General features: G+C 41.1%; 1 protein-coding gene across 1 annotated transcript in view; it reads right to left on the bottom strand.

The window, feature by feature from the left end:
• LOC115462091 (phospholipid-transporting ATPase ABCA1-like) overlaps positions 1-17895 on the bottom strand; it is a 451679-nt gene that overhangs the window by 246019 nt on the left and 187765 nt on the right. Inside the window, 4 exon segments of the mRNA XM_030192130.1 lie at positions 80-128; positions 1954-2156; positions 6412-6493; positions 13993-14201. Coding sequence (XP_030047990.1) covers positions 80-128; positions 1954-2156; positions 6412-6493; positions 13993-14201 — 543 coding nt within the window.

Raw genomic sequence — 17895 nt, 5'->3', positions numbered from 1 at the left:
TACAGTAGGCATCTTACAGAAATAGAAATCACATGTGCATGACTACAGATGGAAAAATAAATAAAGTTATTTTTCTTACTTCTTTGTTCTCTGCCTCCACCAGTGTCTTCAGCAACTTTCAAAAAGATCTGCAATATTAAAAGATAAAATACAAGTGGAGATCCATTTTACATAGAAAACAGAGATCAGAATAGAGACGTCTAGGTTGGGAGGTACTCGATTCCAGTTCTATTTTGGGCTATTTTTACTAAGCTGCGGTAAAAGGGGCTCTGCGTTAGTGTTGGCACATGAATGTGCTGGGTGCCGAGGCCCCCTTTTCCTGCAGCAGGTAAAAGGCTTTTTTTTAAAAGGGAAATAACCCTGCAGTAAGTGAACCACTTGCTACACAGCCATTTCCCAGGGGAGCCCTTACCACCACCCATTGAGGAGGCAGTAAGGGCTCTTGCACTACCTCAGCGGTAAACAGGCAGTGCATAGCGCTGCCCGATTACTACTGGTAAGCCCTCGGTGCTAGAATATGAAAATGCAGGTTGTGTGTTAATGTTGTCATTAGGGTATAGTACCTTCATACAATTAATGCGAAAACAGTTACTGCCTCCTGTAGTTCTGCCATTCTGGTCACCACATTTACAATTCTGGTCGCCACATCTCAAAAAATATATAGTGGAATTAGAAAAGCTACAGAGAAGGGTGACAAAAATGATAAAGGGGATGGGATGACTTCCCTATGAGGAAAGGCTGAAGCAGATAGGGCTCTTCAGCTTGGAAAAAAGACAGCTGAGGGGAGATATGATAGAGGTCTTTAAAAGAATGAGTGCAGTGGAATGGGTAGACGTGAATCGCTTGTTTTGTCTTTCCAAAAATACTAGGACTAGAGGACATACAATGAAGCTACAAAGTAGTAAATTTAAAACGAATCAGAGAAAATATTTCTTCACTCAACATGTAATTAAACTCTGGAATTTGTTGCCAAATAATGTAGTAAAAGCAGATAGCCTAGTGGGGTTTAAAAAATGTTTGGCTAGCTTCCTAAAAGAAAAGTACATAAGCCATTATTAAAATGGACTTTGGGAAAATCCACTGCTTATTTCTAGGTTAAGTAACATAAAATGTATTGTACTGTTTTAGGATCTTGCCAGGTACTTGTAACCTGGATTGGCCACTGTTGGAAACAGGATGCTGGGCTTGATGGACCTTCGGTCTATCCCAGTATGGCAATACTTATGTTCTTAACAGATGCTAGGTGCTCCCATGTGCAATTCAAATATCACACGCTAATCACAACATTCTAGCTGGATATTGTATGAACTCTCAACCCATGACCTCCCCAAGAAAATATTGTTAAAAAATAAGTAATGCGTCAGTTACCACATGCTAACAGGTAAATACAGCAAAACATTTGAATGCTTTTTGCGATAGTCTGTTCTCACATGCTAACCCCTCATAAAGGGCTTTAGTGTCCTTTAGTAAAAGGGCTCCTTTTAATTTGGGCTTGGGAAGGGTTTGGATGGATTCCTGGAGGAGAGGTCTGTGGTCTGCTACTGAGACGGACATATAGAGGGCCGCTGCTGATCCCTGGGATCAGTAACATGAGTCTTGCTGCTATTTGGAATTTTGTCAGGTACGTATGAACAGATTTGGCCAGTGTTGGAGGCAGAATACTGGGCTGGATGGACCATTGGTCTGAACCAGTATGGCTATTTTTATGTTATTAGAGTTAATGTCTGCTTCTGAAGGAATGTTAACTAAGCATTCCATTCGAACTATACTGCAAAACCACTCTGTATTTCTTAATCCGGAAATGGCGATCGCCATGACGGTATAATGTAAGCTACATTGAGCCTGCAAATAGGTGGGAAAATGTGGGATACAAATGCAACAAATAAATAAATAAATAAATTCTGTTTTACTGCTTATTATTGAAGTTCATAATTTTGGTTCAATATTACTTACTTCCTCCAGAGAAGTGTCAGAAACCCCATAGCTGGACATGCCCAAGTTTGATAGTTGAATTTCTAGTTCTTTAAAAAGGTGAACAAATGAGCCATCCTGTGCCCCCTTGTATGGCAATATATAAGTGATCTCTTGACCAATGTTCTCCATCAGTTGAGCTTCAGGGACATGTCTTTGAATCAAAGTTGTTATGTCATGTGCATCTGCAGAAAGAAAAATGACAGTCGTTGAATAATTCAAAGATGAAAATGGGTCCATGATTCATTTTCAAATGTTTATAATTCGATAAGTTCTGTTTGTAATTAATTGTAAATCTAATTGTATACCATAATGAGAAAGAGATTATTCTTTCTGGGTTTTTTTCATATACCACAGATGTACTTCTTTAGTCCTACCCTTGCAAAGTGGTACTATTTTTGTTTCTCCAGTGGCTTGGAATCTCTTCTGTTTTGCTGAAGAGGCATATAAGGGATATACTCAGTAGATATCTCCTCAAGCTCCTTTAATATCCTGGGATGTACTTCTTCAGGTTCCATGACCATGTCTACTTGTGATGAATACTGTATCCTTGGCAATGACAGTGTGCTGAACACACAGTATAAGGGCAAGTTTATAACTGGACATCAGCATCTATGTGCCACTTGTATATGTATATGTACACTTTTGTTAGTAAATGTACACTTACACGTGCAAGTAGCAGTACAGTGACTAAGTGCTACTATGTAAGGGTGTAAACGCAAGTGGGGCATTCATATGGGTAGAAGGAAGGGGCACGGGTGGAGCTGCCAGTTATATGTGCAACTTACAGACTATTGTAAGATGTGCACCCTTGCTGCATTTATGTGATTGCAGTTATGCCATGCCAATGGCTGGTATAACTGTGGACACATAAATGTGGCATGGAGGAGTGGCCTAGTGGTTAGAGCACCAGCCTTGACATCCAGAGGTGACCAGTTCAAATCCCGCTGCTGCTCCTTGTGATCTTGGGCAAGTCACTTAACCCTCCATTGCCTCAGGTACAAAATTAGATTGTGAGCCCTCCAGGGACAGAGAAATACCCAATGTATCTGAATGTAACTCACCTTGAGCTACTCTTGAAAAAAGGTGTGAGCAAAATCCAAATAAATAAATAGTTGTGTTGATGTGAGGTTACACTAGTATTCTCTAATGGAATCTGGGTGTCCAGATGCTGTTATAGAGTGATAACTCACCGTGCAGAATCAGGGCATCTAAAATGGAGCACCCAGTTATAGAACTGGCCCCCTTATGCCCTTTCTTTTGTTGTTTTCCTATCAATCTCTCTTAATGATAATGATAGCCATATTTTTTAAAAAAACATCTTCATCTAGAGTATATCCCCAGCCCTAACCTCTTTAGACTTTTCTCATACGAGAGGAGTTCCATCCCCTTTATCATTTTGGTTGCTCTTCTTTGAGCCTTTTCTGATTCTGCTATATCTTTTTTGAGATAGGGCAACCAGAACTGTGAGGTCACATGATGGAACAATACAAAGACATTATAGTATTGAAAATAAAAATAGACATTTTTCTGTTTTGAAATTGGCTATATTCCCCACATTGGACATATTGAAAATGCCCCTCCACGTGTCTCTGATACTTCCACTTCTCCTTTCCACATATCATAATATGTGCACTGTGAAGAGTGAACATACTTTTATAAACTCTAAGGCAGGGGTGTCCAACCTCAGCCCTCACGATACCACGTTTTCAGGATTTCCTCAATGAATTTCCATGAGATCTATTTGCATACGATGGAGGCATTGCATGCAAATAGATTTCATGCATATTCATTATGAGTTAAAGCATTTTAGCAATTGTGATACCACACATGCAGTATACATAATTTTTTGCTCATACAAAAAATTATATGTTGGGAAAACAATACAAAGCCTCAAAATAAGACTAAATGAACATTGAAGTAACTTAAAGAGGAATCGAGTAGAAGCACCATTAGTTACCCACTTTAAAAAGTTGGGCCACACTTTCGATAGCTTAAAATGCTTCATTATCGATATAGTAAGATCAAACATTAGAGGTGGAGACCGTGCAAAGTTACTTTTACAACAATAGCAGAAATGGATCCATCAGCTAAACACACTGGAACCAACTGGCTTAAACAATCTAATTGAATGGCAAGCATTCTTTTGTTAATCATAAGAACCTAACACATTTTTCTGAAAGGTTTCATTTCATTGATTGATTAAGACAGCAGCCTAAACGATCAAAAATGTTCGATCAGGTAGACCAGCAGTAGGCAGGAGACAGCGACATAAGATTTAGTTTTCTTCAAGACTATAGTAACCAGTGATTGGAAGTTTCAAATAATGCAGCTTTCCGATAGGGTAATTCCTAATTGATATCAGACTATAAGGAGTAGTAATAGGAGTTCTAACTCGACATTTACCAATCAGCAGCAGAGAATGCTATACTGAAAAGTTACGCTTGAGAAGATGCAATTTAAGTGTGTTATAATAACATAAAATGTTAGTGCTTAAAAGAATATTGGAATTTAACAGTATAGACTAGCTGCAGATTAGTGTTTTCACTAGAGGTATTTTTTTCTGTAAAAAAGCTTTAAACAATGTAGAAGAAAGACTTGTGCAATAATACAGCCTTGACGCAATGAACTACTTAAGTAGGGTAATGCCAAAATAGTCTGTGGGTGACTAGTGGCCAAGAATACTGCGCCAGCAATTAATGTTAAGAATGATGTCAGCGAAATCAGCAAGTAAGGGCAGAAATGCGAAGCCGAAGTAATAATAAAAAAATTTAGAGTAAGGATTGAACACTAGCAGTTTTCATTAAGAGTAATAGATATGTACTTATTTCACAGGTGATCACTTGAATGTGTGATACCATCTTTTTCGATACTTTAAGAGAGTTGATGCACGGCTCCTGATGAAGCAGTGAAAGTAAAACGGGTTTGGCCACCTTCGAGCCACAGCTAAGTGCTCAACAATCTGTATTTTGAATGAGCTATATAAAGTCATAAAAAGTAGATTATGGAATAAAATTTAAAAAGATTGAGGATTTTAAAAGTATATTTGTAAAAAACCCTAAGAAGGAAGTGAGACCAATGATGATTGCACATCACCCCAGTTGAAGACATGAAAAATAAAATTAGCGTCCGGGTGTATTGAGGTCTCCACCTTGTTGATAAACAAGATTAGCAGCATATACATATTATTGTAACACTGGACTCTTCAATCATTGATGTAGATTTGACTTATTAGAGCCACAGTGGTCTTTCTCACTTTGTTGATACTGAACATTAGCACATAGCCATTAACAGAAAAAAAATGGAAAATCAACCATTTTCTTACTGCAGTAAAAATGCCCTCAGCATGAAGGAAAGACATGTGTATGGGCATACTAAGTAAGCTTAGTAAAAGGACTTCTAAGTTATTTATATAAGAAACTAGCCGTTTAGCCCGTTAAAACGGGCGAGATTTTTGTTTTGCAAAATTCATCTGTCCCCTTCCCTCTCCCCTCCCCTCCATCCATGTGCATCTCCTTCCTGTCTTCCCTCTCCTCCATCCATGTCCAGCATTTCTCCTGCCCTCCCCTCCATCCGTCTATGTCCATTAGCTCTCCTCTCTTCCCTGCCCTCCTCACCCATGGCCAGCGATTCTCTTTTACCCCATGTCCTCCCCTCTCATTCTTACTCCCTGTCTTCCCCTCTCATTCACATCCAGTTATTTTCCTCTATCCCCTTCCCTCTCCTCTGTCCCCTACCCTCCATCCATCCATCCATCCATGTGCATCTTCCTGTCTTCCCTCACCTGCATCCATGCCCAGCATTTCTCCTTCGCTCACCTGCATCCATGTCCAACATTTCTCCTGCCCCCCCCCCCCCCCCCGAGGTCGCCGCTACCGCTCCTCCCACCCTGGGGTCGCCACCGGCCCCCCTCCACCCGAGCCGGGGGCTCTCCTCTCCATTGAGCTTACAGTGCCTCACCTCCGAAACCGCAGCAGGCAGATTGCCTCCCATCGGCCTTCCTTCCCTGCCTGTGTCCCGCCCTCATGTGACGTAACGTCGGCGAGGGCGGGACACAGGCAGGGAAGGAAGGCCGACAGGAGGCGATCTGCCTGCTGCGGTTTTAGTGCTGTAAGTTCAATGGAGAAGAGAGGGCCTGGCCCGGGTGCAGGGGGTGCCAGCGGCGACCTCGGGGGGGGGGGGGGGGAGCGGTAGCGACCTCGACGGTTCTCTTCTTCCCCTTCCGTGTTCCAGGTCCACTCCTCAGTGCAGCGTTTCTTTCCCTCTCTGTTCCGTCCTCTGACGTCATCACGTCTTGACGCGGGGGCGGGACAGAGAGGGAAGTCTCTACTGTACATTTGCGGGTGAGTTGGTCACTTGCCATTTATATGTTTGATGGGTAAAATACAAATTATTTACATTTTCTTTAGATTTTAAAGAGGGGGGATGGAACAAACAAACCTTGCAAGTTTTCATCAGCTCTTCTTTCACTACCAATGCTCTCATCCTCACTGCTGGTGTGGGGCGACTCATCTTCCTTCTGCTAAAAACACAAAACAAATTCCTCCGCTTGAAATACAGAAGAGTTCTGATTATACTCGGTGTGTCACAGTTTGTCCTTGCATTTGATTTCAACTAAATTCAATTACACAGTGTTCTCCCTGCTGTCGTGCGATGAATGGCAGCACGAAGATGAATGAACACAATTGCTGAAACTGATTGATCCAGTGCACGCAGGCGGGTTGATTAAAGTGTCCAAAAGCAAAATGAGCAACTGTTTCCATCTCTAGTAGTGTCTACAATTAAATGTGGGTTTCATGAAAGTCCACGAAACAGGCTGAATGAACATGATTTTATGAGGGTTTCAAGGAGCTTAAGCGGCTCAAGTTAATCTTGCATAACCGAATTAGATCTTTTGCTAACTTTATTTTCTTCATTTGCCCATCTTTACAGAATCGCTGTTTTGCTCAGATGAGAGAATAACTTGGGGTTGTAATTTGTTTTTCACATTCAGCCAAACTGGTATTTCAGAGGTCTATGCACTATAACTTAACAGGAACACTAAGGCAGTGTTTCCCAATCCCAAGTCAGTCCTGTATTACCCCTTTGCTAGTCAGGTTTTCAGGATATCCAGAATGAATATGTATGAAAGACATTTACATATAATGAATATAGTGTATGCAAGTCAATTTCATGTATATTTATTGTAAATATCCTGAAAACCTGATTGGCAAGGGCCAGGACCGACTTGAGAAACAGAGCACTAAAGCTCATGAGGTCAGGATCCTAGTCCTGGTTCTGAGTATGCAAGAGATCCAAAGGAGAGGGAGAAAACATTTGGGCCAAAAACAAAAGTAATGTTAACCAGATGCAAATACAACAGAAGAAATCAACCAATGCTAATGGCCTGAAAGCGTAGTTTCTTACCTGTAACTGTTTTTTTTCCGTGGTCATCAGGATAATGCAGACACACTCGGTAGCTCTCTGAGGGCTGCCTGCCTGGACACGCTCTCCCTAGGTTGTTCGATCAACAGCAGCAGCTAACAGGGCATCAGAGACACGTCATTCTGCTCTTCAGTTCTTTAAATAGCAAGATAGAATGTAGTCTAAAGTAATGTCTGGTGCTTTCCAAGGCATGATGGTGTCTTCCCCTTCCTTTAAAAAAAAAAATTTAGAGGGTACGGTCGACGGAAAGGTGTGTCTGCATTATCCTGATGACCACAGAGAACACCCATTACAGGTAAACAACTATGCTTTCTCTGTGTCATAGGATAATGCAGACACACTTGGTGACTCCCAAGCTCAGGGTTGCAAATCCAGTGTTCATAATTGTTGCAAACCAATTAACAAGTTGTTTGGGAGGAGGGCCATTCTTAAAAATAAACTCAGGACTGGTACCTTGACTGAGTATAAGTATGCAAAAATTTGAGCAGTAAACAAACAAATAATGTATTATTTAGCCTGAATTGTAGGAGACCAATGTGAACACAGCTTCTGCATTACAGGCAAGAGAAAAAGTATCTATTGGAAGGCTGTTCTTCGACAGAAGTCTGGAGCAGAATTTCCTGCATTTGGAGTTGAGTTCTGTGGTGAAGAGGTCAATTATTGGAGCGCCCCGGAAATGGAAAATTCTTTGAGCAATTTAAGGTAAAAGAAACTACTCATGCTGAGTTAATACTCTGATTAGTCTGTCCGCCAATTGGTTGGAAAGTCCTGGAATGTATGATGCTTGCAAAAATGCCTGAAGGTGTAGGAGAGTTGTCCAAATTCAGTGGACATCTTGATATAGACTCAGACAGCCCATACCTCTCTGTTTCTTCAGATAGAACATTGTGACCTGATTGTATGAGAATGATTTTTTTCTGATGAGAAGAGAGAAGGTTAGTATCGTATAGTACATGGCTTGAAGATTGAGGAGATTGATGTGACAAGAAGCTTCTGTTGAGGAACACAGGCCTTGAGTATGGAACTGCTGCATGTGAGTTCCCCAACCCTGTGGTGAGGCATCCACTGTGAGAATGAGATCTGTAGCAGGTGGAGTGAATGGTGCTCCATTGATCAGATTTGAGGTGTCGAGCCACCATGTGATACCTTTTTTGATTTGTAGGGTTAAAACATAGAAACATGACAGCGGATAGTGGCCAAATGGCCCCTCCAGTATGCCCATCCTCAACAACCACTATCTTCCCCTTTTTCCTAAGAGATCCCACGTGCCTGTCTTATGCTTTCTTAATTTCAGACACAGTCCTTGTCTCCACCACATCCACCGGGAGGCTATTCCACACTCCATGAAAAAGTATTTCCTTAGATTACTCCTGAGCCTATAACCTCTTAATTTTTGCCCTCTCATTCCAGAGTTTTCATTCATTTGAAAAAGGCTCACCTCTTGTACATTAATGCTACAGAAATATTTAAACATCTCTATCATATTCCCTCTCTCCTGCCTTTCTTCCAGACTATACATATTGAGGTCTATAAATCTGTCCCCATTTGCTTTATGACAGAAACCACTGCCCAATTTTGTAGCCACCCTCACTGACTCTGTCCTGTTTATATGTTTTTAAAGAAGTGATCTCCAGAATTGCACACAGTATTCTAAATGGGGACTCATCAGAGACTTATACATGGACACTATCATCTCTTTTTTTCTGCTGGCCATTCCTTTCCCTATGCATCCTTCTGGCTTTCTACCTGTTTGGCCAGCTTAAGATCATCAGATTTGATCACCCCCAAGTCCAGCTCTTCTTTTGTACACAGAAGTACTTTACCCCCTAAACTATGTCATTCCCTTGGATTTTTGCCATGACCCTGTCTTTTTTAGCATTAAATCTTAGTTGCCAATTTCTGGATCATTCTTCAAACTTTACTAGATCTCTCTTCATGGTATTCACACTCTCCGGGGTGTCTTCCCTATTACAGAGTTTGGTATCTTCTGCAAAGAGATAAACCTTACCATACAGTCTTTCCGCAATATTACTCACAAAGATATTAAAAAGAGCCAGCCCAAGGACAGATCCCTGTGGTAACCACTGATAATATCCTTTTCCTCGGAGCAAACTCCATTTACCACTGCCTTTTGTCTCCTTCCACTTAACCAATTTTTAACCTAGTCATTCACTTTAAGGCCCATTCCGAGGGCACTCAGTTTATTTATCAGACACCTATGAGGAACCGTGTCAAACGCTTTGCTAAAATCCAAGTATACCACATCTAGTGCCCCTCCCATATCCAACTGTTTGGTCACCCTTTCAAAGAAATCAATCAGATGTGCCTGCCTCTAGTGAAACCATGCTGCCTTAGGTCTTGCAGTCCATTTGATTCTAGAAACCTCACAGTCCTCTACTTTAGAAGTTTTTCCATTAGTTTACTCACCACTGAGATCAGTCTACTGTAATTCCCACTTCCTGTATTACTGTGTCTTTCATCTAATCTCTGAAGATATTGTCCCCAAAACATGGGGCATCCACTAGTCTATTGTGGAAGTTGTCTCTGAGATCTGATGCTTGTAACCAAGCTACACATCTTGCAGCAATGGATACCACCCCTAGGCATGAAGTTGTGTTGTAAAGGTCATAAGTATTTGTGATGAAATGAAAAGTGATTTAATTCATTACATTTAAGAAGCTGGTGAGCGGCTCTGGGAGAGGTGTACAGATATCTTCCGATGCAGCATAAAGTTTAGAATGTTGATAATGCAATTGTAGCTGGTGAGCCACTATTCTTGAGACCAGCATTGCAGCTGAATAAACCTACCTGTTTATTGCATCCAGAGTCATAAGTTCTTTTTCAGGGGTGGTAGAGAGGATGAGACCTTAAAGATTTAGATTTATTTATTACAGCCTCAAACACCATGGAATTATGAGGGAGATGAGCATTCTTGTGTCCTGGTGCGGGTTGAACCTTGCATTTGCATCAAGATGTTTGGAGATAGGTTGTTGAGAATAGGGATTCTGCCAGATTTTTACCTGCAGACCCTGTAAGATGTAGTGAATAGGAATGGAATTGGTCCTGAGGGAGAATCTAATGCTTTTATTATGCTCTGAAAATCTTTTTTATTCATGGCCATTGATTCTGTTCCTAATGCCAGCTCCTTTAACAATTTTTGTATACCTCTAGAGAGTTACCTAATTTTGTTGTGTCTTTTTGCTGTGATTTGTTAGATGGATGTTCAGAGTGTGGAACAAGGATGTGCTGAGGGTTCTTCCTCTGGAAAAAAAAAAACCTCTTTAATAGGCTCTGGTGAAGAATGTGATCATTGCTGTGGTACTGGTGAGAGACTTCTTGGTTTAATGTTCAAATGTTTTTATTCATTTTTACACATTGCAAAAACATTGTACAATAAACATCTAATTAGAAAAGAAACAGGAAGACTAAAATTAACTAGGAACAACTCGACATTCCATTCCAAAAAGGAAAGGCCTTGTTTCTTATAGCCTCCTCCTCTTAAATACCCAAGCCCTCCAAATGTAGCGGTGTATCTCTCCCCTTCCCTCTCCCGGGACTTCTTGGTTTTCAAGAAGGTTCCAGCTAGGGACTGTAAGGGACTGGAAAAGGAACAGAGTGAAAATTAGGCTGAGCTGAAAACAAAGTTGGAGATGGTTGTTGCAAAACTTTATGAAAAAATTGTAGTAGAATGAAAGCAGCATCCTGAGTAGACTGGAGCTGATTGGTTATAGACCCTAGAGGCATAATAAGAGTTTCCTGAGTGGGGAGCTGTGGAGTTGAGGTCAATAAAGTGGAAAACTTGGAGCAGTGCTTTGATTTACTCAGGACTTCTTTTACAAAGCCATACTAGCGATTCCAACATGGCAAATGAGAGGAAGCCCATAGGAATTGAATGGGCTTTCTCTCATTTGCCGCACCGAGAATCAGTATTATGGCTTTGTAAAAGAGACCCACAGTTTCTTTGCCTTATTTGCTAGATGCTGAGTAATGCAGGAAACCTGTACTTTGGGTGGTGAATGTGCGGAGTCCTGACAACCTTTTTAGATGATGTATTGGCATTTGGTGATGTAATTCCTGCCTGTGCCATCTTTGCGGTTGAAGATGAAGCTGCTGTTTTTTTGTATTTGAGAAAGTATTCCTCTTGTGGGGATTTTCCCTTTTGCACTTGTGACATACTTGCACTGTGAGTTAGAGCCTGTGAAGGAGTCCCCTGAGGAGCTAGCTCATTGGTGCCAGAAACATTCAATTCTCCTAGAGAGCCTGTAGGTTTTGCCACAGAAGAAGAACATCCTGTAGATAAACCCACCAGTACCATAATTTGGCCCTTTGGGTTGGCACAGCTCTGTGCCATTTTAAGAAAAAGAAACGAGTTCAGCTTTTCTACCCCAGTTGAGAGCAATGTTCATTGCGGAACGCGGAAATGTAAGAACTGAAGAACAAAATGACATGTCTCTGAGTGGGAAGGTGATCTCTATGCCCTATTGGCTGCTGCTGTTGATCAAACAAGCTAGGGAGAGCGCATCCAGGCAGGCAGTCCGTGGAGAAGGCTACCAAGTGTGACTGTATTATCCTATAACACGGAGAAGTGTGACTACAGAATTGTGCTCTTCAAAATTGTTGATTGTTTATAGCTCCTTACTTGCTATTAATTATATATGTGATACCAAATCTTTGGCATTTCTTTATATGAAAGATGCCAGGAATGTTTCAGATTCCATGCCACCATTCAGTCTGCCAAATTTTCTATTTCTCCTTCTAGCTCTCAACTGTAATTCTCCACCTCTCCTTAATGTTTCTCTAGTTCTCCATTCCCCAGTACCCACACTACACTCATAACTTTAAATCCAGGGCCAGGAGTAACAAGATAGATATGGAAAATTTAAAAAAAAAAACCCACGGTGGAGAAACAAATTTTGAGGAGAAAAATACAGAATAAATGAAATGAATGAAAGAGAGATGTCTGACAGAAACAGAGACTGGGTTTAAAAAGGGACCTGATTTTCAAAAGGAGACTTGCAGGAGATGCCAACACAGACACACAAGTCATTTTTATTTTGAAATTTCCCCTCACTACACTGTGGAAAAATAAATGGATAAAAGTTATCTGTATTAGGGCCAGGGTGGGGCTGACTATAAAGGTATCCAGAATGGAGCAAAATTCAGCCACTCTCCAGACAATGTATCTGTTTTGGTTAAACCAGCAAAATAGTAGGCCTAAATCAAATAGATTAACAGTGGCACAGGCCACCATATATATGTACATTCAGTAGTGTTATTTAAATGCACACTGTTGCCACTAACGGTGCTGTGCTTCAACTTGCTGCACTGAAAATAAGGCCTAAAGGGAAAAGGAAGAGAGATGTGGAAGATAAAACAGTGGATAGAAAGACAGGGCCCAGTAAAAGAAATGTCATTTCAATCTAGTGCAAGGAGGAACTAAAGAAGTTTAAGCTACCACTGGGACATAATAAAAGGGTGGAAGCAGAAAAATTACAGTATGCCTGGATATTCAGTGCTGGGCCATCTCCAGGCACTGGGACTGAATATCCAGTATTCAGCCCTTACCCAAATAAGTGAAACCGGACAAAGACAGGACAGTGTTTTTTGCAATCCGATTTGGCTGGTAAAGTTAATCGGTTAAATGCTGACTCCACCCCCCCATACTGTACACAACATACCCAGTTTTGGCTTAAGCTGTTACAAGGGATATTCAGTGGTAGTATCCGGTTAAGTGCTGCTGAATACTATTTATTTTATTTATTTATTTGTTACATTTGTATCCCACCTTTTCCCACTTATTAGTAGGCTCAAAGTGGCTTACATAGTTCCAGAGAGGTGGTTACAGACTCCGGTGTGAACAAATACAGTATAGGGGTACTATTACAGTAACAAGTACAGTAAAGAAGTATCGGTAAATAGGTTGGGGTGATTCAGACAAAATGTCAGGGTGTGATCGTGCGTTGGGGTTGACAGTCCCTCACAGTCCCTCACAGGAGCCTCTCCTGCCCAGTTAAATCGCTTTCAATATCATCCCCCCCAAATGTTATATAGACTATCAAGAAATGTCAACTTATTTCTGTTTATCCTCACATCTCATGTAGGATTATTGCAGAACTTACATAAGGTATTACAAAGCTGGGCAATCCTTTCCAATAAATTAATGAATTTGCCATGCTTCATTTCTTAATTTAGGGGGTCATTTACTATTTAGCTCATGCTATAAATCAGCTGGCACTAAATGCTGAGATGCCCATTATATTCCTATGGGCATCTCAGCATTTAGCACCAGCTGATTTTTAATGTGAGCTAAAAATGCTAGCACACCTTAGTAAAAGATCCCCTTAATTAGCTTCATCTTCATTTACCTGTGTACAGACTGAATGTAAAGTATCCCTAGATTTCCAGTGTCATGATTGATTCAAGGCAATTATGACAGCATTCTTCTCATACTGTGCAGACATTTCCTGCAATTCAAGGTCACAAAAGCCTGTATTTCTTTACCCATCTATTTCTTTAATTTGTATTGCAGTGGGAGATTATCAAGGCGAGCCACACATCATCATTTTGCATTTAGAAGGGGTATGAAAAATTCATTACCTTAATCAGTTTGGTTTGTGCCTCAGGCAAGAAACTACTGTTTCTTGCTGCTGCTTTAACGAAGGTAAGAAAATAACCACTTCCAAAACATTTCTTCAGAAATATCGACGAGCCCGAGCAGCAGAGTTTACCATGAGAAATGATTACAATACGGTCTCCCAATATGTCAGCTTCATCCATGTGATGTGTAGATAGAATGATGGTGCGTCCTGAAATGCGAGTATGTAATAAATAAGTATTAATCTTCTATGCACAATGTTGGAGATGCAAAATCACGTACTGGTTCTGCTTTGGCACCAAGTCCAATATCAATTTAATCTACTAATTTCTTTAAGACTGATTATGGAGATAATTTGTCAAATTCAATTTATAACTTCTCTGCACATGTACACACAGACCATAGATAATTGTATTCCCTTTCCTTATGTGTTATTTTGATTGATAGCAGTTTCAAACTTTCAGTTAAAATTTATAATTTATTTATGGGTATGCTTATTAAGATTCAAACAAATATTTAAAGGTACTTTTCTGTTTAGAAGGTATTCAATAAAATGGGTGCTATCATTTATGCATCAAATACATGTATAATAATTTGCATATATGCCTATATTTGTGGCATTTACATGTATATATTACATGTATATATTTACATGTATAGCCCTATTCTGTAAATATGCATATATCTTCCACATGTGGAGGAGTAGTCTAATACTTAGTGCAGTGGTCTCAGAACCAGGCAAAATTAATTGCCACAGCAGCTCCTTGTGACTCAGGGCATGTCATTTAACCCTCTATTGCCCCAAGTACAAAATTAAGTATCTGAATATAATATATAATCCACTTAGATTGTAACGACAGAAAGGCAGCCAGTATATCAAATCCCACCCCTTTGCCTTTCCCATAGTATATATTTGACGGATAGGTTTAAACATAGGCAGAGAGTGGTCAGGATCCCACTATAAGTTACATGCATATTTCTATTGCTGGTGTAAATGCTGACATCTCAATTATAGATGTGTATTTCACCTTTTATGCTAGTCTCCTATAAAGTAAAATTGGCACCCTACTTGCCCCTATAGAATAAGCATCGTGTGGAGGGGCATTTTCGAAAGGGACGTCCAAGTTTTGATTTGGACGTCCTTGCAAAACGTCCCAATTCAGGGGCGGGGAAACCCATATTTTTGAAACAAGATGGACGTCCACATTTCGTTTCGAAAATACCTTCAGGGATGTCCAAATCCTTAAATTTCGTTGTCCCTAGATTTGGACGTCCCTAGACATGGACATTTCTGATTTTCGGCAATTTTCAAAACCAAGGATGTTCATCTCAGAAACGACCAAATGCAAGCCATTTGGTCATGGGAGGAGCCAGGATTTATAGTGCACTGGTCCCCTTGACATGCCAGGGCACCAACCGGGCACCCTAGGGTGCACTGCAGTGGACTTCATAAAATGCTCCCAGGAACATAGCTCCCTTACCTTGAGTGTTGAGCTCCCCAAAACCCACTACCCCCAACTGTACGCCACTATCACAGCCCTTACGGGTGAAGGGGGGCACTTATATGTGGGTACAGTGGGTTTGTGGTGGGTTTTGGAGGGCTTGCTGTTTCATCCACAAATGTAACAGGTGGGGGGGATGGTGCTGGGTCCGCCTGTCTGAAGTGCACTCATCCACTAAAACTGCTCCAGGGACCTGCATACTGCTGTCATGGACCTGAGTACGACATCTGAGGCTGGCATGACATATTTTTACAGATGTTTTTTGAGGGTGGGAGGGGTTAGTGACCACTGGGGGAGTAACGGGAAGTCATCCCCGATTCTTTCCGGTGGACATCTGGTCATTTTGGGCACCTTTTTGTGCCTTAGTCGTAAGAAAAACAGGTCTGGGTAAAAACGTCCAAGTGCTCGTCAGGGGCGTCCTTTTTTTTGATTATGGGTCAAGGACGTCCAAGTGTTAGGCACGCCCAAGTCCCGCCTTCGCTATGCCTACGACATACCCTATTGAACTTTGGCCGTCCCTGCGATGGAGTGCAGTTGGGGATGTCCAAAATCGGCTTTTTATTATACCGATTTGAACGTTTCTGTGAGAAGGACATCCATCTTTCGATTTATGTCGAAAGATGGGCGCCCTTCTCTTTTGAAAATGAGCCCAATAGGCACCCTCTGGGTGCCCAACTATAAGCGCATAGTTATAGAATTACCTCCAAAGTAGGTAGTAACATTTACACATCAGTTACACATATAAAGTTTTAGAATATTAGCACAAACATGTGCATGTGTGCACATACATGCCAGATGTGCATCTGTTATTCCATAATTATGCACATATATCCAATAGCATGTAATTTCTGGTGAGTATACACATAGGTGGGGTACAGAATTACATGCTTATCTCCGGAACACAGGCACACACACAGGCCAGTCTATGGCTGGCGTAAGGGCTTGTGCCTATGTGTATATGAATGTATCTACTGGATTACACTAGCATTCTACAAAGGAAAGTAGGTGGCAGTTCCAATCAAGCATGCTCTGAGGTGGCGGCTTCTTTAAATGGCATTAAAAAATCAGTAATAGCTTCAAAACTAAAAAAAAAAACTGCAGAGTAACAAAAAATTATAACAACACCCAGCATTGCTCATAAAAACAAATAGTAACCCAAGGGATTGCAGACAAAGATATGTTAAAAAAAAAAAAAGAAACCTCAATAGCCCAGGGTCCCTACATAGATGGACCACCCCTAACAGAGCACTGCAAGATGGAAAAAAAATTATTGGTCTTGATTGCAAGTCCTCCCTGAGGCAGAAGAGAACTAAGGGGGCTCTTTGACAGGGGAGCTACATTGGCTTTAAGGATTTCTACCGTGCACTGGGACCTGGGTGTAACGATTTTCAGCGGATATGGTGAAAGCGCTATTACCACCTGGGTGGAGAAGCTAAGTAGAATTACTTATTTTTCTTTTGTTAGTTTATTTTGCAGTATGTTTGAATAGTTTTTAGTAGGTCTTTATAGTCGCCAATACTAATCCTTCTGTAGATTTTGCATTTTTATCCTATTTTCTCTGTTTTTTTTTGCTCCAGCAAGTTTTTCTCCGTAAGAGAAGGTGTTTATCGCTGAAGTTGGTTTTCAGAGAGCAGTTTGAAACTGATGATAAGTGCCCTGTTTGGGGTGGCCCATCTGTGTATGCACCCTGGGCTATTGAAGTTTCTTTTTTTTTTAAACATATCTTTGTCTGCAATTCCTTGGGTTACTATTAGGTTTTATGAGCAATATTGGGTGTTATTATAATTTAAAATTCAGTGCCAGAAAAAAATCAGTGCTAAACACAATTCCATAATAGTAACATAGTAACATAGTAGATGACGGCAGAAAAAGACCTGCATGGTCCATCCAGTCTGCCCAAGACAAACTCATATGTGTATACCTTACCTTGAATTTGTACCTGTCCTTTTCAGGGCACAGACCATATAAGTCTGCCCAGCAGTATTTCCCGCCTCCCAACCACCAGTCCCGCCTCCCATCACCGGCTCTTGTACAGACCGTATAAGTCTGCCCTCCCCTATCCTCGCCTCCCAACCACCACCCCCTCTTCCCCCCAACTGCTCCGCCACCCAATTTCAGCTAAGCTTCTGAGGATCCATTCCTTCTGCACAGGATTCCTCTATGCATATCCCACGCATGTTTGAACTCCGTTACCGTTTTCATCTCCACCACCTCCCGCGGGAGGGCATTCCAGCGTCCACCACCCTCTCCGTGAAAAAATACTTCCTGATATCTTTCCTGAGTCTGCCCCCCTTCAATCTCATTTCATGTCCTCTCGTTCTACTGCCTTCCCATCTCCGGAAAAGATTCGTTTGCGGATTAATACCTTTCAAATATTTGAACGTCTGTATCATATCACCCCTG

This window comes from Microcaecilia unicolor, chromosome 2 (genome assembly GCF_901765095.1).
Source record: "Microcaecilia unicolor chromosome 2, aMicUni1.1, whole genome shotgun sequence".
In the NCBI taxonomy this organism is placed as follows: domain Eukaryota; kingdom Metazoa; phylum Chordata; class Amphibia; order Gymnophiona; family Siphonopidae; genus Microcaecilia; species Microcaecilia unicolor.
Note: the sequence above shows the minus strand (reverse complement) of the source record. Positions and strands in the feature narration are given on the sequence as shown.